At 49.5% G+C, this 21643-nt stretch overlaps 1 protein-coding gene across 1 annotated transcript; it reads right to left on the bottom strand.

The window, feature by feature from the left end:
- Positions 1 to 16610: 16610 nt before the first annotated feature.
- Dnajb1 (DnaJ heat shock protein family (Hsp40) member B1) lies at positions 16611 to 20464 on the bottom strand. Its single transcript, XM_051168507.1, has 3 exons — positions 20159 to 20464; positions 18299 to 18879; positions 16611 to 17890 (listed from the first exon to the last, which is right to left on the bottom strand). The coding sequence occupies exons 1-3, from the start codon at positions 20367 to 20369 to the stop codon at positions 17660 to 17662; spliced, it is 1023 nt and encodes a 340-aa protein (XP_051024464.1). The 5' UTR covers positions 20370 to 20464; the 3' UTR covers positions 16611 to 17659.
- Positions 20465 to 21643: the final 1179 nt, after the last annotated feature.

Raw genomic sequence — 21643 nt, 5'->3', positions numbered from 1 at the left:
CTGACAAGCGATGCTTCCATGAAGACACAAGAGATTCCTTCTACAGCTGGTAGAGTCTGCACTGCATCTGTCTGGCCCGGGGTTTTTGTGGAGTGGTGCTGTTTCTTTTTCACTGGGGGTTAGGAGTCTGTTTAAACTGCCTGTCTGATCTCGATTTGACTTTAGTAGGTCATATATAGCAAGAAATTCATCCATTTCTTTTTGTCTTCCAGTTTGGTGGAGTAAAGAAATTTTAAATTATGTCCTTATGATAGATTTCCTCAGTGGGTGTTGTGATGTCTCCCCCTTTTCTCTAATCTTATTAATTTAGATCTTCTCTCTCCATCTTTTAAATGTATTTATTTATTTATCATGTTTGTGTATGCCTGATCACCAGAAAAGGGCACCAGATCTCATTATCAATGGTTGTGCGCCACCATATGATTGCTGGGAATTGAACTCAGGACCTCTGGAAGAGCAGCCAGTGCTCTTAACTGCTGAGCCATCTCACCAGCCCCTCTGTCCATCATTAGTTCATTTGGCTAAAGGTTTGTCAGTCTCACTGATTTTTCTCAAAGAACCAACTCTCCATTAATTCTTTGTGTTGTTTTTATTTGTTTCCATTTTATTGATTTTTAGCCCTGAGTTTGATTGTTTCTTGCCATCTACTCCTTGGGGTGTTATTTCTTCTTTTTCTTTTTGTTCTAGGGTTTTCAAGTGTGCCATTAAGTTACTAATATGAGCTCTCTTCGGCTCTCTCTCGTGAGCACTTAGTGCTATGAACTCGCCTCCTAGCGCCACCTTTGTTGTGTCCCGCGGGTGTGCGTGTGTTGTGGTCTCATTGTCGTTCAAGTCTAAATGGTTTTAAATTTCCTTCTTGACTTCTGTCTCAACCTGCTTCTCACTCAGCAGTGAGCTGTTCAGTGTCCAGGAGTTTGTGCACTTTCTGCTGTGTCTGTTGTTGTTGATACCCGGATTTAATCCATGCTGTGTCAGAGAGGACGCAGGATGCTGTTTCAGTTTTCTTGTGTCTGATGAGACTTACTTTGTGTCCAAGTACGTGGTAGATTTGGGAGAAAGTTCCATGAGCTGCTGATGGTGTATTCTTTTGTGGTTGGATGCAATGTTCTATAAATATCTGCCAGGTCTACTTGATGTATAGTGTCATTTAACTCCCACATTTCTCTGTTTAGTTTTTGAACTTTTTATTGATTATTTGTGAATTTCACATGATGCACCCCAATCCCGCTCATCTGCCCATCCCCTCATATCCACCCTCTGCTCTTGCAGCCTCCCCCACAAAATAAAACACACACACATACACACAAACACACACATATAACACATACACACACATACACACAAACACACACACATATACACACATACATGCACACACACATACACATATAAACACATACACACATACATACACACACACACACACACACACACACACACACAGCATAGACAACATCTCATTGTGGATATTTCTGCCTTTACCTCCTGGCATTACAGGTGTCTAGCACCACATCCGATTTGTGTAGTTCTGAGGTGAATCCCAGGACCATGTGCGTGTTAGGCAAGTACTGTACAAACTTGGCTATATCTCACCCCCTACACACACACACCTTCCTTTTGACAGCATCTCACTGTTGCTCTGTAGTTCAGCTTTGATCTGTTTGAAGAGTCCAAGGCAGTAGATTGGCAAGCTGTTCCTGTATCCGTTTGAATGTGGCCGTTTCCTGATGGTTGGATTGAGGTTTGACGCTACAGGAAACACCTCTCATGGAGTTGACATCCAGGCCTTCTCTGCACAGCCCAGGGGGTGATGATGGGACACTGACAGCTGCCTCAGGTGCCTGTGTTAGTCACTTCTCTTGTTGCCACAGCAAAGTTTCTGGCAAAAGCAACACGTTTGGAAGGGTGGGCACATTCTAGCCCATGGTCCTAGGCTGTCCATCATAAAGTCAAGGCGGCGTGAGCTTGAGGCAGCTAGACACGCTGTGTTCACAGTCAGGAAGCAGAGAGATGGTTGCTGGCGCCCAGCTCACTCTGTCCTTTTTATGCAGTCTCTGACCACAGGAAGGGAGTCATTCTGGGCAAACAGGTCTTTCCACCTCAATTAACCTAATCTAGAAATTTCCTCACAGGCGCCTGCCTAGGGACTTGTCTCCTAGGCAATATCTAGATCCCGTCACGTTAACAAATGAGTTCAGTCATTGTGGCACCAATACCTCCTTTGATGCCTGGCTTGGGGGCACGGCTGCTATCTCTCTGACACACTGCACACAGTTCTGCCTGCCTGCTCATCAGTCACGCTCTCTGGGCCGGTTGGTCTTCGTTGTGAACTCAGCTGCAGTTAGGAGCATGCAGAAACAGAGAGTGGCTATACCTTAGTTAGTGCATAAAAGCACCAAATTTGATCCCCAGCGCAACCTAAACCTCGTACGGTGTTACACACCTGTTGCAGGAGATTTGGTCCCATTGTGAACCCAGAGACCGTGAACTGTAAAATCCTGTCTCTTGTTTGGTGTGGCTCAGCCGGAACACACACCTTTCATCCAAGAGCTTTCTGTTTGTTGTAAACAGGTGATTATGGTGTGGCTCAGCCCTAGCATACACCTTTAATCCAAGAGCCGTCTGTACACAGGATTAAATAAAGTTAACTCTAGTCAAGAGGATGAGCTAGAAACCCGCTGACAGGGATTAAAGAGTAGGAGGGACTTTGAGTTGAAGGGTATTTAAGACAGTGTGGAGAAGAAGAAAGAGCTTTTGGCTTTTTCCTTCTGGGCTGTTAGGTGAGCTACCAGGCCTTTTCCTCCTGGACTGTCAGCTGAGCTCACAGCTTTTGGATTTTTGGCTTTTTCCTTTTGGGGTGTGAGCAGAGTAGGAAGGTCAGGTGGGTGCTTTCTCTGCCTCTCTGTACTAGTAAGATTTCACCCCAGCACCTGGCTCCTGAGTCTCTTTTGGTAAAATCAAACAATTGGGGTTTTCTTTATAACAGCACACATTTGTAATTCCAGATTCTGGAAAGTAGAGGCAGGGGAATTGGAAGTTCAAGGTCACCTTCGATGGGGTTGTAAGTTCAAGGATAGCCTAAACTAGAGACCCTATATAAAAAAAATAAATGTAGGAGCAACCTGCCTAGATCTGTGAGTGAGAGCATTTTCAGGAACATTTGACTCGAGTAAAACAGCCTCCCTAAACATGGGCAGAGCCATTACCATTCCAAGGGCTAGCTTCCTGGATCATAAAAAGTAAGGCTGGACCCATGCCTAGCAGCTCACAACTGCCTGCAACCCAGCTCCAGGGCAGCCAACACCTCTGCAAGCACACAAACAGGTTTACAGTGTTCTGCCTGCATACACACCTGCACACCAGAAGAGGGCATCAGATCCCACTATAGATGGTTGTGAGCCACCATGTGGGTGCTGGGAATTGAACTCAGGATCTCTGGAAGAACAGTCAGTGCTCTTAACCTCTGAGCCACTCTCCAGCCCCCTTAATTTTTTAAAAAATATTTTTGTTTATTTTAAAGAACACAAATATTTTCTTTTCTTTCTTTCTTTTCTTTTTTTTTTTTTTTTTTCTCGAGACAGGGTTTCTCTGTGTAGCCCTGGCTATCCTGGAACTCTCTTTGTAGACCAGGCTGGCCTGGAACTCACAGAGATCTGCCTGCCTCTGCCTTCTGAGTGAAGGAATAAGGTATGTACCAGAATAAATAAATCTCTTGTTGATGTTGTTGTTGTTTGGTTTTTTTCGAGACAGGGTCTCTCTGTGTATCCTTGGCTGTCCTAGACTCGCTTTGTAGACCAGGCGGGCCTCGAACTCACAGTGATCCCCCTGCCTCTGCCTCCCGAGTGCTGGGATTAAAGGTGTGTACCACCATGCCTGGCCCGAATAAATGAATCTTTAAAAAAAAAAGCTACCGGCTTAGTGGTGCCTGCATGGCGTCCAGTGAGTTCTGGGGTCCAGTTCAGAACTGTAACAGCAGCAGCACTGCCAGAAATGCTTCTGCCTCGGCATGGCCGAGGCTTGTCCATCACTCTGTGACTGACCTTGGCTGTGATGCTGTCTGGGGGCCCTCTCAACCGGAGCCCATCTATGCTTTGTGTCTTGAAGGACATCCAGACCTACCTGTCATCCCTTCCTCTCCAGCTCATGACAGCAATGCTGATCTTCGGTTGCTCAGGCCCCCAGCTTGAGCCTCCCTCCACACCTGCCTTCCTGTCATCCCAAATCTGATGCCATCAGCGCATTCTGACAACTCATTGATGTTTGTAGTTTTGCAGCGCCAGGGACGGAGCCCAGGGCTTCACTGCGCTATGCGAATGCTCCGCCACTGAACCACAACGCCAGCCCTCTACTTATTTCGAACTTTTTTTTTTTAATGAGGAGGCCAGCCTGGTCTACAGAGTGAGTTCTAGGACAGCCAGGGCTACACAAAGAAACCCTGCCTTGAAAACCCAAACCCAAACAAAACCTCCAAACAAAAGAACAACACAACAACAAAATGGCTTGAGAGATGGCTGGGTTCACAACTGTGTGTGTATATATATATATATTCCTCCCTCCCCCCCACCCGCCCACCCCCCCCATCCCCCCCTACCCCTGTCCTCCTCTGCCCTCAGCTCCTCCCAGGACTCGCCTGTGCACATGTTTCTCTCAACTTCATGTTTCTTCCGCCTCCTTTTTCTTTTGCTGCTTCTTCAACTCAACCCACCGAGTACAATTAGTGCTTTCAATGCGTGCGTGGGCGTGGGGTCACGGTGTTTCACACTCCTAAAGAAAGCTGGCTATCCTCTCAGCAGAGTTGCGGGGAGCCAAGCTGAAAAGGTACCGGTTCCTCACCAGAGTAAAGGTAAACCCACATCCCAGGGCCTGTGGATACGTGCTGGGGCTCATACTCCACCGTAACCTCGGAAGCCCCTCCTCTACTTATCCCCAATTATTCAACAAGACTTTTTAATATCCTTTCATACCAGACCCGGTGCCCGTCCACCTCCTCCAGGCGGCGGGACCATCGCAGTGAAGCCCTCAGTGTTTCCCCGTGGCCACGAGAGGGCGCAGGGGAGCGAGCACCGCATCTCTCCGGTACTCCACCCACCCAGAGCCGGTCTCTGCCCGCCATGCCCCGCACCCCCACCTCACGCCTGTGTGCCCCGCCCCCACGTGGTCGCGATCTCCCTGACGTCAGTGCACACAGTTCTATCGTTGCCCTACAGCGGCCGCCAGCCAAGCAGCTAGTTGTGAGTCTTGTCGTTTGACCAGGCCTGTCCACCCACCCACCTGTCAGACGTAGGGTAGCGTGGACACCTTACAACCTCTGTACCCTTTGTGCCCTTATGTTATAGGCTTAAACGACAAGGACCGTCCCTGCACCCCGAGAACTCTGTCTCTCTGCCTGAATGTCTAGGTCTTTAATCCTAGATATCCTTTCCTGGGAAGGGCTTCCGGGCCAGGCTCTAGAAGGTACCAACCAGCTCCTCTATAAGTAAAGGTACGCCCACACCCCATGCCCTGCGGGGGGGGGGGTAAGGGTTTTGTCAGCTGAAGTTCCTCGTTTACTCACTAAGTTGCGAGTTGGGTGTGTGTGCACACGTGTGTGCAGGTCAGAGGACAACCTCCTATGTCCGCCCTCACGCATCGTTCATATTGTTTTGAGGCAAGGTTTTTTATGCGTTGGAATTTGCCAGGCTAGGGTGGCTGACCATGGGAGACTCCTGTTTCGTTCTCCCCAGGGCTGGGATTACAAGTTCAGGACACCGCACATGGGTTCTGTGGACGGGACGTGGGTCTCACGTTTGCAAAGCAAGCACTTGACCGACTGTGCCAACAACCTCGCCATTTATCTATCCCCGTGCTGGGGATGGAGAGTGCCTCCTCAGCCGCAGCCCAGTCCACCAGTGTCTTTTATTTTGTATGAGCCAGAGCCGTGAAAGACATACATGGGGGTGGGGGGTGGGGGGCCTGGGGGTTGGGGAGAACGGTTTGACCCTGGTGGCAAAGAAAAGGGATGCGTCTAGAAATAGCAGAACTTCAAGGATTGAGGGAAGTCACTAGCAACCAGGAAAAGGTGTGGGGTGGCTTGCAGTAGCCATTGTGACTTTGTCCTCCTTCTAGACTCCAGAACCGCAAGGCAAGAAACTCAGTTGAGGCTGCGTGGTTTTGTTTGTTTTGTTTTAAGTGTATGCATGTGTTTGTGTGTGTGCGCGAGTATAAGCCAGAGGATACAACTTACATGGGCTCTTGGCATGCAATTCAGTGCTGGGAGTACGCTGCTGAATCAGGCCTAGATTTCCACTTTATTTGTTTCATTTTTCGAGACAGGGTTTCTCTGTGTAGCCCTGGCTGTCCTGGACTCACTTTGTAGACCAGGCTGGCCTCGAACTCACAGAGAACCGCCTGCCTCTGCCTCCCGAGTGCTGGGATTCAAGGCGTGCGCCACCACACCCCAGCTTAAATTTCCGCTTTTAAAAAAGGCTTTTTTTTTTTTTAAACTTACTTTTTACATTATGCACACATGTACGTGTGTATTTGCAGGTCCTCTTGGAGGCCAGAGGTGTTGGCTGTGTGCCACCTCACATGAGTGCTGGAAGTTGAACTCAGGTCCTCTTCAAGATCAGTACATGCTGTTAAACAAGCCATCTCTCCGGCCCCCAAATCTTTGCTTTCCCCCTCTTTTTAAAGACAGAATTTCTCTGTGTAGCCCTGGCTGTCCTGGAATTCGCTCTGTAGACCAGGCTAACCCTAAACTCACCTGCCTCTGTCTCCTGAGTGCTGGGATCAAAGATGTGTGTGCCACAACCACGCGGCTTCACATTTCTGCTTTTAAGAGAATTTTTTTTTTTAATGAGTTCAGAAAACTGAAGCCTTGGAGCTGATAGGGTGGTTCAGAAGGCAAAGCGCCTATGGCGTAAAGTGAAAGACTTAGCGGGCAGGCAGATCTCTGTGAGTTCGAGGCCAGCCTGGTCTACAAAGTGAATCCAGGACAGCCAAGGCTAACACAAAGAGACCCTGTCTCAAGGGGGGGTGGGGGTGAAAAAAACAACCACCCTCCACAAAAACCTAAAACCGAAGGACTTGAGTTTTATCCTTGAAATCCACATAAAAGCAGAAAGAGAGACATAACAAAATAATTTTTGCCTGCCTCTGCCTCCCAAGTGCTGGGAGTAAAGGCCTGTGCCACCATGCCTGGCACAAAACAAATTTTTAAAAGAGAGAAAAACTGAATCCTCAAAGTGTGCACCCAGGAGACCCCCACAACCACCCTGCCACTGGATGTGCCTTCCCAGACCTGGCACTGAGCTGTCCACCATAGCTGTACCTTAACCAAACTATGATTCACAAAGTTTGGAGCCAGAGCGATTGTCCACTTCACCCTGGAGAGACTCCTCCCAGAGGTGACCACCCTTGGCTGCCATCCCTGCTCTGCACCCTCCATGACATGAGTGATCATGGGACACATGTTGTACATGCTGTGGTCTAAATCATTGGGTTAATTGGTCACTCCACAAACACTCGGGGGCGGTTCTAGGCCAAGCGCCACTCTCAGCCTGTGCATACATGGCTTATTAGAAGGCATGGTTGATGACATCAACAGAAATCCAGTTTGACCCAGAAGGGAGATTTTTGGATTCATTTCCTGAAGTCCCCTCTCTGCTTCTCATGTCAAAGAAAGCAGGCGCTTTGCTGCACAAAGACAGCGTGTGAGAACTCTGAGAAAGGACTCCAGTGCCCTGGGGCGAGCATGCGAGCACGGGCTTGGCCAGCTGCGAGGACAGGCTCAGGCCTGTTTGACATGAGCACATGAGCTTGAGAGTCTACATTTTTTCACTGGGTGTGTATGTGTGGGGGTGTATGTTCGTATAAGTGTGTGCGTGTGAAGGCCAGAGGTCAGCCTCAGGAGTCCCTTCCTCAGGAACTGTTCACCTTAGTTTCTGAGTCAAGGTCTTTCTTTCTTTCTTTCTTTCTTTCTTTCTTTCTTTCTTTCTTTCTTTCAAGTAAGTTATTTGTTTTTATTTTATGTACATTGATATTTTGCCTGCATTTATGATAGAGTTGGAACCCCTGGAACTGGAGTTACAAACAGTTGTGAGCTGCCATGTGGCCCCGGGAATTGAGCCAGTGTCCTCTGGAGGAACAACCAGTGCTCTTAACCGCTAAGCCATCTCTCCAGCCTGAGTCAAAGTCTTTCACTGGGACCAGGGACCTGACAATTTGACTAACCTGGCTGGCCATGACCTTCAGGGACCTGCTTGTCTTCTCTTGGTGCTGAGATTTTTATGCCACAAAGCACAAAGACCTACATTAAATATTTTTTTTTTTTTATAGTTTATAGGCCAGGCGTTGTGGCACACACCTTTAATCCCAGCAGAGGCAGAGGCAGGTGGATCACTGTGAGTTTGAGGCCAGCCTGGTCTACAAAGTGAGCCCAGGACAGTCAAGGCTACATAGAGAAACCCTGTCTCAACAAAACAGAACAAAACAAAACAAAACAATGGTTGGGCTGAGCATGATGGTGCACACCTTTAATCCCAGCACTCAGGAGGCAGGGGCAGACGGATCGAAGTGAGTTTGAAGCCAGCCTGGTTTACAGAGTGAGTCCAGGACAACCAGGACTATATAGAGAAACTAGGTCTTGAAAAAAAAAAAAAAAAAAAAACCAAAAAAAGAAAAAAGAAAAGAAAAACAAAAACAAAAACAAAAACAAACAAAGAATGGTCTTCAAAGGCTGGGCATGGTGGGCAGACCTTTAATCCCAGAATTTAGGAGACAGGCAGGCGGATCTCTGTGAGTTCCAGGCCAGCCTGGTCTACGTAATGAATCCCAGGACAGGTGGGGCTATGCTAAAGACCCTCTCTCAAACAAACACTCAAACAGAATGCCCTCTCTACAGGCCCATAGATTTGAATACCTGGTCTCTAGTTGGTGGCACTGTTTGGGAAGGATTAGGAGGTGTGGCCTTATAGGTGTGTCAGTGGTGGCTGGCTTGGAGGTTTCAAAATCCCATACCAGGCCCCAGTTTCTGTCTCTGTCTCTGTCTCTGTGTCTCTGTCTCTGTCCCTCTCTCTGTCTTTCTCTCTCTCGCTCTCTGTCTGTCTGTCTGTCTGTCTCTGTCTGTCTGTCTGTCTCTCTCACGCTCTGTCTCTGTCTCTCTGTCTTTCTCTCTCTCTCTCTCTCGCTCTCTGTCTGTCTGTCTGTCTGTCTGTCTGTCTGTCTCTGTCTCTCTCTCTGTCTTTCTCTCTCTCACTCTGTCTGTCTGTCTGTCTGTCTCACTCTCTGTCTCCTGTTTCGGTCTCAGTATGCGTGTTTTCAGCTACTACTCCAACTTCCTGCCTGCCTGTTGCCATGGTGGTCACAGACTCTAACCCTTTGGAACCATAAGCACCAAGTAAACTCTTCCTTCTGCAAGTTGCCTTGGTCAAGATGTCTGGTCACAGCAGTAGAGAGGACCTCAGCAGCCTTACTTTTGGCTGTGTCTTCAGATTTATTTACATTATGTGTAAGAATGTCTTGCCTGCGCGTGTGTCTATGCATCACGTGTATAACTGATGCCCGGGGAAGTCAGAAGAGGACATTGGGTCCCGTGAAACTTGTGTTACAGATGGTTCCGAGCTACCGTGTAGGTGGTAAGAATCAAACCCGGGTCCTCTTAACTGCTGAGCTGTGTCTCCATGAAGCTGTTACCGATACGAACCGATACAAACTGCCAAGACTCCTGCCTTGGCCTCAGGACTGTGGGGCCTCAGGCCTGCTTGCCGTGCCTGGAAGCCTGCATACTAAGAAAACATCTGGGGCTGGAGTGATGGCTCAGAGGTTAAGAGCACTGGCTGCTCTTCCAGAGGTTCTGAGTTCAATTCCTAGCAACTACATGGTGGCTCACAACCATCTATAATGTGATCTGATGCCCTCTTCTGTCATGCAGGCAGAGCACTGTATACATAATAAATAAATCTTTAAAATAAAAAAGAAAGAAAATGTGTGGTGCTTGTCACTCTGCTATGGTGAGCTGGAAGTTCCCTGCATTGAGATTCCAAAGTTCTGATGACCTTTTTCTTTTTCTTTCTTTCTTTTTTTTTTTTTTTTTTTTTGTTTGTTTGTTTCTTTTTGAGACAGGGTTTCTCTGTGTAGCCTTGGCTGTCCTGTGTCCTGAACTCGCTTTGTAGACCAGGCTGGCCTTGAACTCTCAGAGATCCACCTGCCTCTGTCTCCCGAGTGCTGGGATTAAAGGCGTGTCCCACTGCGCCTGGCCTGATGATCTTTTTCTAAAGACTTGAAGTTAACATTGCAATAAAAATGATACTAATTCAGACAGGCACGATGGCTCAGTGGGTAGAGCACTTTTTTTTTTTTTTTTAATTTATTCTTGTTACATCTCAATGTTTATCCCATCCCGGGTAGAGCACTTTTGGCTAAGGCTGAAGGCCCGAGTTCAAGTCCTGAGACCTCCATCGTGGGAGAGAGAGTGCTGGTTCCCGAAAGTTGTCCTCTGACCTTCACATGTACCTTGTGTCATGTGCCCCTGTAGCCCCTGCCACAAGCAAAGGAAACCCGAAACAATCCCTGACCCCTAAACCCCAGCAAACTATCTCCTCACAGGAAATGCCTAGATTTATCCTGCAGCCCACCAGGCCTGTGTCATTTGCCTGCACCCTGCAAACATCCCCTCTCCTTCTGCCCCGCCCCACCCCACCCCATGCTCCTACCTCAGGGCCTTTGCACAGCTGGTCCTCCTGCCTGGGTGTTCTTTTCTGTGTCCGCACAGCCCCCCCCCCCCATACTTCTTCGGTCTTTGCTTAAATGCCATCTTCTTGGCAAGGCACTCGCTGTTATTTAAAATTGTCCCCGCCACCCTCCACCCACCGCTCCTCTGCCACCTTGGCTCTCGTTGATATCTGGCATATTGGATGCTTTATTTATATGTTCTTACTGTCATCTACTCCCACTGGACCGTCAGCTCCACCAGGACAGGGATTACTAATTTATTTATTGCAGGGCTGGGAGTGGAGCCTGGGGTCTCATGCATGCTAGCATGGAGTTTTTCTCGTCCTTACCTTTTTTTCTTTCTTCCTTTTCCCCCTGGGACCTCCTCTGTGCTAGGGCTGATGTTACTACTGAGCCAGGGCCCAGCCCAATGCCAGAAATCTAACCAGAAAATTTTCTCTTTCTAAACATTTACTTTGTTACTCACTTAATTGTGTGTGGATGTGCATGCCATGGCCTTTTAGTAGCGGTCAGTGAACAACTTGAGGAAAGTGGTTGCTCCTTTACCATGTGGCTTGTGGGTGACAAACTCGAGATGGCGGGTGTGGTCACAAGGCTGAACCATCTCGCCAGCCCAAAGACAGGAGTTCTTGACGAACAGGCTTTGTTCGTGCCGGTTCCCAACACTAAGCTCAGGGCTGGAACACGGTGGGTACTCGACAAATACTGATTAAATGGATGAGTGCTCACTAAATGACTCTCACACAGTGACAGTCTTTAGCAGTAGTGAGAACAGAAATAGTCTTCTGTTTAGCCTTAGTGATATCTCCTTTTTCCTCTTGCTGCGATGCTGCGAGTCGTAGCCATGGCATCTTACGTGCCAAGCACGTAGTTCTCACTGACCTTCAGCTTGACCAAGGAGTTGGGTTGTGTTTTGTTTGACGTTGTAACAGGCCCCCGGAACTTGGGCCAACCGACGCCATGATGGAAGTACCACTCAGGGCACTGAACCCAGCAGGCAGGCAGCGCCACCTGCCAAAATAAGAACAAAGACCTAACCCATCAAAGGCTCATAATTTGGGAAAGTCCCTAAGTGAACTAACCTTGCTTTTTGGCTTCTGTAGTTCCGCTTCTGCGTAGCTGCTCTTGTTAACTGAGCTGTATCCACCTAGGATGTGGTTTTTGTGTTTATTTTTTAAAAATATTTTATTATTTATACAGCATTCTGGCCCTTTGTGTGCCTGCAGGCCAGAAGAGGGCACTAGGTCTCATTATAGATGGTTGTGAACCACCATGTGGTTGCTGGGAATTGAACTCAGGACCTTTGGAAGAACAGCCCGGTTTTTGTGTTTAAAAGCTCACCCTGAGAAAGACTCAGGAATGCTTCAGGGTCCAAACACCCAGTGTAGTCGCCAGCCAGCTAATAAAGACTTCCTGTCGGCTTGACCTTTGTTTCAGTGGTCTCCTCTGGTGAATACATCACAAGATGGCCTCAGTACATCACTTAGGGTGTCCTCTGTGCCTCAGCCTCTGAACACTGAGGATTGTAATCCTGGGAGGTTCTTCTTTTGCATGTGTGTGGCATGTGTGTTTGGATGTGTGGGTGTATGTACCCGTGTGCGCGTGTGAAGGCCCTAAGCTGACACTGTTTTCTCCAGCACTCTCCACCAGTGAATCTGGTTGAACCCACAGCCCAGTTTTAGCAGATCTGGGCAGCCAGTTTCCTCTAGGTATCCACTGGGACTGCAGGAGGCCTGCCACACCACCTCATTTTCTTGTTGGGGCTGGTGATCCATGCTTGGCTGCTCCACTGGCTGTGCTAACTCCCCAGCCCCAGAGATAAGTTTATTACTTATTTTTAAAAATTACTTTATTTATTGTGTAAGGGTGTAAGAAATATAGATGGGTCTTCTCTATCAAAGTCCTAGGAATTAAAATCTTTTTAACTCCCCCAGCCTTGTAAACCTTTTATGCAAATGTTTTAATGCCCCTCAGCTGGTAAAACCTGTGTTTATACATTTTATGCAAATGTTTTAATCCCCCCAGCTGGTAAAATCTTTGTTTTGGGGGGGGGAGATGAAGAGATGGCTCAGAGGTTAAGAGCGCTGTCTGTTCTTCCAAAGGTCCTGAGTTCAATTCCCAGCAACCACATGGTGGCTCACAACCATCTATAATGTGATCTGGTGTAGGCATACATACCGGCAGAATGCTTTATAAATAATAAATGAATCTTTAAAAAACAAAACCGAAAACCTTTGTTTATACAGAGGGCCTCTGCTGCACTCCAGAATTTGATGGGCTGAACAGCAACCTCTTTCCCTCCATCCATCATTCCCCATGTGCCAGTTCTTTTTCAGATTAGCCAATAGGATAAGACTGTGAGGTTGGACCCCAGCCCATGGGGAAAAGAGGCAATCACCACCAGAGCTAGAATAAAACGCACGAGCTTGTCTTCTCTCTTCTGGGCTGTCCTTCTTGGTCAAGAATTCAGCTTGTCGGGCTAGAGAGATGGCTCAATGGTTAAGAGCACTGTCTGCTCTTCCAGAGGTCCTGAGTTCAATTCCCAGCAACCACATGGTGGCTCACAACCATCTACACTGGGATCTGACGCTACCTTCTAGCGGGCAGGTGTAAATGCAGATAGAGTACTCATACACAAAATAAATAAATAAATCCTTTAAAAATTCATGGAAAAATGGAAAGTCAATGATAAGAGAGTTTAAAAAAAAAAAGAATTCGGCTTGTCCTATCCAGTTCAATTGGAGTGGTGGTCTCTGACTTTGGGCCCTTGAACTTATTTCTAAGACTGATGTTTTGCTTACCTGTATGTCTGTGTGCTATGTGCATGCATGGTGTCCACCGAGGCCAGAAGTCATCAGCTCGTTGTGAGCGGCCATGTGGGTGCTAAGACTCAAACCTGAGTCCTCCACAAGAGCAGCCAGTGCTCTTAACCACTGAGCCATCTCTCCAGTGTTTCCCATTCCCCACCCCCAAGCCATTTTGAAAGACGGTCTCACTGTGTAGCCTTGTCTGGCCTGGAACTGGGTAGGCAGAAAAGGCTGGCCTCTGCCTCGAGAGTCCTGGATTTCTGGGACTTGTCACCACACCCAGCCATTTCTTCCATTGTCCAAAGATTATTGAGAGGATGAGAGATGAGAAATTACTTATCCAGCAACACACAGAAACAGGGTGCTTGGGCCAAGATTCAAACCTGGGGCTGCCCAGCCTTGGTACCTATGCTCTGGTGCTTGTCCAACGGTGGCCGAAGGTGACAAGGAGTAAGCCTGCTTTAGCTGTGGCTTCTGCTTCAGCAGATTGCTTCTGAGGCCAGCAGTACACCTGGGTTTGGTTCCTGGGACTTGGCAACAGCACTGACCTGCCTGGTTTTGGGAAGGTGGATGGGTGGAGCTGACACACAATGCTGTTCTGTGTCAGTCCCTGCCTGGTGTGTGTGCCATTTACATATCTGGAAATCCTTATGAACCCAGAAGAGAGGTCGTTATACATTTATATATATATATATATATATATAGTATATATAGATATATATTATAATATATATATATATTTTTTTTTTTTTTTTTTTTTTTTTTTTTTTTTTTTCCCCAGTACAGGGAATGGAACTCACATCCTTGTGCAATGCTAGGCAAGCAGCCTTGCTAAGCTACACACTCAACCCCTCCCGTAAAAAGGGAGGGTCTTACTATGTAGCTCTGGCCATCCTAGAACTCACTATGTAGGCTGCTGGCCTCAAACTCAGAGATCTGGCTCTGCGGAGTACTGAGACCAAAGGTGTGTGCCACTATGCTTGGCCCTTTGTAAAGTATTTTAAATTTTGAGTGCATTGTGCATGTGAGTACAGGTGTCCTCAGAGGCTCCAGAAAAGGGCCTGGGATCCCCTGCAAGACATGTGACATACATGCTGGGTATCAAAGTTGAGTTTTCTAGCTCTTGACCACTGAGACCCCTTTCCAGCCTTTTATTTTTATTTATTTTTTATACGTAGCCCCGGCTGTCCTGGAAGTATCTGTAGACCAGGCTGTCCTTGAACTCAAGGTCTGACTGCCTCAGTCTCAGGAGTGCTGGATTAAAAGTGTGCACCACACCTGGTTCTTTTTACTTCTTGAGACAGGGTCTAAGTTTCCTCTGCCCGTAGTTTACTAGTTAGATGTAAGACAAAATGCTCAGAAGGAGGTCCTATTTACTACACCCATATCACAGTTCAAACACTTGGCATAACGAGGTTAGTTTTCATATCCAAGGTCATACAGCTTGAAGAAGGTCAAGCTGGAATTCAAACCTGGAAGCAAAATTTCAAGCTGGAGACAGAGGCCATCGACCATGTGGATCTTTACAACTCCCCTATGCCAGACAGAGCTGAGACAGGTGCCGAGGATGAGAGGTAGAGCTCACCTGCTCTGCTAGGCCGCTGTAGGAAGGGAAAAAGCAACGCTTAGATTAAGACAGAGGCATTCTGGGCAGCGTCTCAGCAGGAGCCCTAGAGAAACCAGGACATCTGTTGGTGGTGGGTGGGGTGAGTCTCACTCTGTGAGCCCTTTCCAGTTTCATGTGTTAGTGGCTGCAAAGTGAAAACTGAAAACGTGGAGTTGCCTTTGCATAGCACGGGCTCACTCTTATTGAAGTTCTTAGATTTATTTACACACGTGTTCTGCCTGCATTCTGCACAGAGGAGGGTGTCTGATCCCCTGGAACCAAGTTCTACAGCCATGTGGATGCTACAACTGAACAGGAGCAGGTACTGGCAACTGCTGAGCCCTCACAGGCACTCTCTAGTCACAAAAAGCGGATTTCTATTCCTTTGGTGCTACGGTGAACTAGCAAGGGAGCCTCAGGCCCAGGCTAAGTCAAGGGGTGGAGTGCTGGGCTACCCTGCAGGGCCTCACACTGGGCAGTGTACCCAGGCCCCTAAGGACAATGCTCTCCGGAGAATCTCCCACTTCCCAGCTTGCTGACCATGAGAACTGTCTGTGCACACTGTTTTGTGGGCACACCACTCCTAGCAAAGTTCACAGGACATGCTGCGGAAGCTGACCACACACCCGGTTACCGAAGTGACTGGTGGCAGTCTGCAGCCACAAGCCTGTGTGGTAGCTGCCTACCTGGTATGTGCTGGGGAGACTGCAGGAGCTATTTTATTAAACAAACAGCAAACATTCTAGAGTTCCCTTGGGTGGTACTGACTGTGAGCTAACCTCTTTTGGAAGAAGGAAAGCAGCTCTTAGGTGGATTTGCATAGGCTGGACCAATACTTCTAGCTTAGCCACATTCCTAAGTCTTGGTAACTCAGGCTGGCCTTCAACCACTTCATGGCTCAGCCTTCCCCGTGCAGAGTTTACAGACATGTGCCACTACATCTGGCTCTTGGATGGCCTTTCTATGTGATGTTACAATTTAAAAAAAAAAAAAGTTTTACCTTTGAGCAGTCTGCAGCATAGTGGGGGGCTGCAGACAGCCTAGAGACCACCACCCTGGGCTGCACTTCCAGCACCACCGGAAACAAAACCAACACATTGCTTTAAGCTTGTGTCCTATTTGCTTTATAATGAACCTGTCTTTTTAAAGAAATTCCCAGGACACCCACATAAACTTGGGACAGGATATCGTCACCTCCCCCTGCCCCAACCCCCCCCCCCCCCCCCCCAGGCAGAACAGACCAGAGCTCCAGGCAGCTTTGTTCTAGCTCTGGTGATTACGCAGTACCCAGATGTGGCCAGGAACCATGCAAGATAGAAAAGGCACCAGGGGAAGGCTCTTAGTCCAACCTTCACCGTGACGTGGGGTTTCATAATGGGGATACCAAGGTGTCCCAGGAAGGGAAGCATAGCTCTGAGAATGAGAACACTCACCATGCCACCCTGCCCCCAGCAAAGCCCTCAAACAGAGTCAAAGGACTGCTCCCCTGAAGTTTAGCATCAGTCTTTAATGCTGTCACACTGCATAATGACAAGTCACACACTTTGGTCTTGTGTTGGTAGTGGCAACTTACAATGAGTCGAATGGTCAGAGCACCAGGCTAGCTTCCAAGGACAGACACTTTCATTCCCAAGGTCTGACTCCACGGCAGCCCCAGATACAGAAGTGGCTGACAGGGACTGCTTTCATCTGAGTGCACACCAGTTTCGAATGGAGTTATAAAAACATATTTACAGACGTTCCACAGTGCTCCTTTCATCAGAAGCAAAGACCCTTTTATCAAAAGGGATTATATCTAGGGCTGTGCAAAATTCAAAAGGATTATATCCTTTTGAGAGAGTTCAGAGTCCGTTACACACACAAACATCACCTGTGCCTCTGAGGAGTCTCAGGTGTGGCCAAGGACTACCTTTGGACCATCAAATACTGTGTCTGTAAGCCAGCCATCTGACTCCAATAGTCAGAGGTCCAGGGGATCTCCTGGCAGGCCAGGCCCCAGAACCTGGAGGGAGGCTGGCCCTGTGGTCCTGCAACCAGGTATTGCTTGTGATGCTGGCCTGGCAGTCCTACAGAATTGGTCTCAATTTGAGATGGACAAGACAGGATTCTTTTGGGGAGGAGGAACAAGGCATGGGATAAATACAGAATAAAACAAGAACCTCTCACACAGTGGAGACTGACTAGTGCACAGGGTCTGGCAACCAAGATAGTGGGCCACTGCCACATGACAGCCAGAAACTAAGGGACAGTAAAGGGGGTAAGTCCAGCTGCAGGCCTGCCTTACCCCTCGGGCAGGAGCTGGGGTGCAGAGGTGGGTCCATTCCAGGAGGGCTGTTGTTCCCACCGCCTGCCTATCGCTCGAAAAACCACTGTAGTCTAGTGCGCGACTTTGAAAGATTGTAATATATTCTGTGGAAAACATTCGGCAGAGCAAAAGCCCTCCCTGGGCCCTCCCACAGTATGCAACCAGTGGAATGGTCTGGAAACCTGTAGCTCTAGAAAGGTCCCTGGCTCAGTCCGTGGGGAATGCAGGTGGCTATATGGGAAGAACCTGCTCCAGGATGGTTTTGGATGTCGGGGGAATCCTTTCGGGGAAGGCCACTTCAAATTCGATAAAAAGGTCTCCACGCTTCTCAGGTGTTTTGGGGAGAGGGAGGCCTTCTCCAGGAACTTTCCGCCGCATTCCAGGCCTGATGACATCTTTGAATACAACAGGGATGGTCCTGCCGTCTAGAGTGGGGACATTCACAGTGCAACCACAGAGAGCCTAGGAAAGCAAAAGGACAGTTTCATGTCAGGTGGAAGCTGCCTTAGGAAGCCTGACTCCTTCAGACCATGCAGGGAAGGCGCAGGTCCATTAGACAGGCCAGCCAGGCCCCCACTCCCAATCTACAGACCATGCAGGGAAGGCTCAGGTCCATCAGACTGGCCAGCCGAGCCCCCACTCCCAATCTACAGACCATGCAGGGAAGGCTCAGGTCCATCAAACAGGCCAGCCGGGCCCCCACTCCCAATCTACAGACCATGCAGGGAAGGCTCAGGTCCATCAAACAGGCCAGCTGGGCCCCCACTCCCAATCCACTCCTGCTGCTAGCACAGCAGAACCCAGCCAGTCTCTCCCACCACTCCTCACAGCACCCACTTCCTTTCTGGTCCCTCCTACAGACTGCCTTACCTCTCGAAGGCTAATCCTGGCGGGATAAATGACATCAGAACCATCTCTCTTGAAGATATTGTGTGGCTTGTCCTTTAAAACAAAGACGATGTCAGCTGGAATGTTGTTCGAGGTCTGGTCCCCTTCCTTGGGAAAGGTGATTTTGGTCCCTTCTTTCCAGCCCCTCTTCACTTCGATGGTTAGGATCTTATCTTCATTTCGAATGCTCTTGCCATCAGGGTTCAGCCGCTTGTGGGAGATTTTCATCTTCTTGGTACAGCCGCTGTAGATTTCTTCAAGGGAGACTCGAAGGTCGTGGGTAACTGGAGGATCTTGCTTCTTCCGGGTGGGCTCTTGAGCAGGGCGGGCACGTCCAAAGTTCACATTGGTGAAGCCACCCATGCCCATTGGAAAGGCAGAGAACGGGTCATCGATGTCCATGCCTTCCTCCCCGTTGCGTGAACTAAAAAAGGTATCAAACGGGTTTCTGCCACCAAAGAACTCGGCAAACATGGCATGAGGGTCTCCATGGAACGTGTAGCTGAAAGAGGTACCATTAGCACCACCACTGCTACCACCACTGGGGCCGCTGCCCTTTAGGCCTGGAAAACAAAAGCACGAGTCAGGGCAACCGGGAGAGCCAGGGCCCTTGGCTTCCATTTCCGGCACTGTAATAAATTAGCACATTCATGAAACAGAAACATAAGTAAAAATGCCCGAAAGCCCAGCACTCTGAAGACAGGAGACCCAGACCAGCCAGGGTTACAACATGAGGGGCCGGGCAGATGGCTCAGAGGTTAAGAGCACTTCCTCCCCTGGCAGGAACCATGTTGTGATTCCCAACACCCACATAACTGCATACTATGGTTTAACTCTAGTTCTAGAAGATTCAACATCCTCTTCTCTGGAAGCACATGAATGACGTCGATACACACATGCAGGCAAGATCATATTCATAGAAATAAAAATAAATTAATAAATAAAAATTCAGCAGCACAGTGAGGTCCTCTCTGAAAGAAATAACATCTTGTCACTTTTGCATGTTACTGTCATGCTATGTAACACATGAACTTGCTCTGCAGTCCAGGTTAGCCTCGAGGCAATCCTGGCTCAGACAACCCAGAGTTGGGATTGTCACAACATCCCTTTCTTTTTAGAAATACGAGCTCACTATGTAGCTTAGATTTACAGCAAATTCACAACAAGGCTCCCAAGTGTGTGTGTGTGTGGGGTGTGAATTCCCCCACTGGCCTCAACAAGGTTTGCTCTTAGTAAAAAAAAGCCCCCAGGAACCGCAGTGGGAGGGATTTATATATAATATATATTTTATATATATACTAAAGCTTGTTTCAATTAGGACGAATCTTTAACTCTCAATGTCAACAGGAGCAGAAAACACATCACTCCCTTTGACTTCGTGACAACAATGTGGCAGTAAGGCCTCTAGATGTCCGCGCCACCAGGTCTGACCCCATCCTCCCAGCATGCCGTAACACCTTACAAAGAAGTTCCTACGCACTGCAACCAGAAAGGCTCAACTCTGGGTAAGCACTGCGCAGGCGGGCTCGGAAGGGCGAGAGAAACAACCCTCGGCGATCCGCACCGCCGCCCTCCGTCTGCAGCGTTCCGGCGCTGTGCAGGCGGCCGGCCGGGAGGGGCTGCGGCAGACCTGCTAGAAGCTTCTGTGGGAGCGGCGCGCCCAGAGCTCCTCCTCCCGTCTGAGGCCGCGGATGCGAGGGCGGAGGCGGCGCGGACGCCGGGTCCGCGGGCCGTTTGTCCCCGGCGGAAGCCTCCAAGAAGGGGCCCGAGTGCCTCGGTTTCCCCGCCTGTCAAACGGCGGGTCATCCCCCACCCCCCCGCCCCGGCCGCGCGCACGCGTACCTTCCTCTCCATAGCGGTCGAAGATCTCGCGCTTGCGCGGGTCACTGAGCACGTCGTAGGCCTCGGCGATCTCCTTGAACTTCTCCTCGGCGCCGGGCTCCTTGTTCTTGTCCGGGTGGTAGCGCAGCGCCTGGCGGCGGTAGGCCCGCTTGATCTCATCGTCGGACGCGCCGCGGGCCAGGCCCAGCGTCTGGTAGTAGTCCTTGCCCATGGCCACCGCCGCCCAGCTGTCGCCGCCTCCGGCTCCGCAGCTGCCCTGTCCAGGACTCTATATACCCGTCCGGCGGAAGCTTCCAGATCCCGCCAGCCCTCCAGAACCTTCCGCCCCTCCCGCCCCGCCGCGCCACACCAGCCAATCGCTGCGGCCCGCTCCGTGACGCAGCACATCCGGGGTGGGACCGGCTGCCAACGGCCTTCTGCGCGGGGCCACGCCCCTTCCCTCTCTACCTTGGTCAACGTCTCCATCGGGCGCGCGCGCCGGCTGCTGAAGTCCCGCCTCCGGAACAGATCCAGCCAATCGCGGTCCGCTCTCACTGCCGACGGGGACGAGCGGGGGGGCGGGGCTACATAGACGGCCTCTCCAGTGGCCACACCCGTTCCCTAGGTGATGGCCGGGTGGGCGGTCCTGACCTGTAACTTCGGGTAGCGCCCTGATCTGTATCTCCCGAGTCCCTTGCTGTAACCCAGGGATAAAAGTACGCACCCAGCCTTCTTCTGCCGGAAGCCTTGGCCTTCGCAGGGCAGGCCGTTACTGTAGAGCGAGGTGAGGCTGGTCTGGTGAGGGGTGGCCCCAGGCTGGCTACTCAGGCCTTTCTTACTTCCTGCTAATTCCCGCTGGAATTATTTGGTTTCTTGGCATTCGTGGTAATTGTCACCTCCTTTGCTGAGTGTACCAGCAGGGCAGAGATTGAATTTCTGCTGCGTGGGTTTGCATCGCTTTTAAGACCCCCTAGGTGCTTCGTAAATACTTCCAAATGCTTTGACATAGGTGCCTCTTGCTGTAGGGGAACACAGCCGAGTGAGGAAGAGGAAAGAGCTTCTGAAATTGGAAGGCTTCAAGAAGCTGGAATAGTCCGTCCGTGGTGGTTTCTGTAGGGAGAGGAACTGTCTGGAAGACAGTGCGTGAAAGCCTGACTCTGATCCTCGCACTCTCTGGCTCTGTGACCTTGGACTGGTCCAAGCCTCAGTGTGTTCATCTGTACAGTGGGAATGGTCGCTGTCTATGGAAAAGCTGGCGTTATTCAGCATTTGTGAAAGTGCTCAAGATAGACCAGGGACAAAGGAGGTGTTCCTGAAAGAGATGACTAACCATGTTTAGTGGGCGCTGCTGACACCCCCTTTCTGGCAGCCCTGCAGCAGTCTCTGATGACCCTTGCCTTGTACATCCCTGAGAAAAGTGATCTTAGCCTTCCTTTGATGGTCCAGTCATGTGTGTGTGTGTGTGTGTGTGTGTTTGTGTATCTGACCCCATGAAAACAACTAGTA

The sequence above is a fragment of the Acomys russatus genome, chromosome 26, assembly GCF_903995435.1.
Source record: "Acomys russatus chromosome 26, mAcoRus1.1, whole genome shotgun sequence".
Taxonomy (NCBI): domain Eukaryota; kingdom Metazoa; phylum Chordata; class Mammalia; order Rodentia; family Muridae; genus Acomys; species Acomys russatus.
Note: the sequence above shows the minus strand (reverse complement) of the source record. Positions and strands in the feature narration are given on the sequence as shown.

Bases quoted from the DNA above. Each gene is read 5' to 3' on its own strand.
- Dnajb1 (XM_051168507.1), bottom strand. From the start codon at position 20,369: ATGGGCAAGGACTACTACCAGACGCTGGGCCTGGCCCGCGGCGCGTCC. The intron at 18,880-20,158 runs GTACGCGTGCGC...TTTGTTTTCCAG, and splicing joins CGACCGCTATGGAGAGGAAG to GCCTAAAGGGCAGCGGCCCC. The intron at 17,891-18,298 runs GTAAGGCAGTCT...TTGCTTTCCTAG, and splicing joins CCAGGATTAGCCTTCGAGAG to GCTCTCTGTGGTTGCACTGT.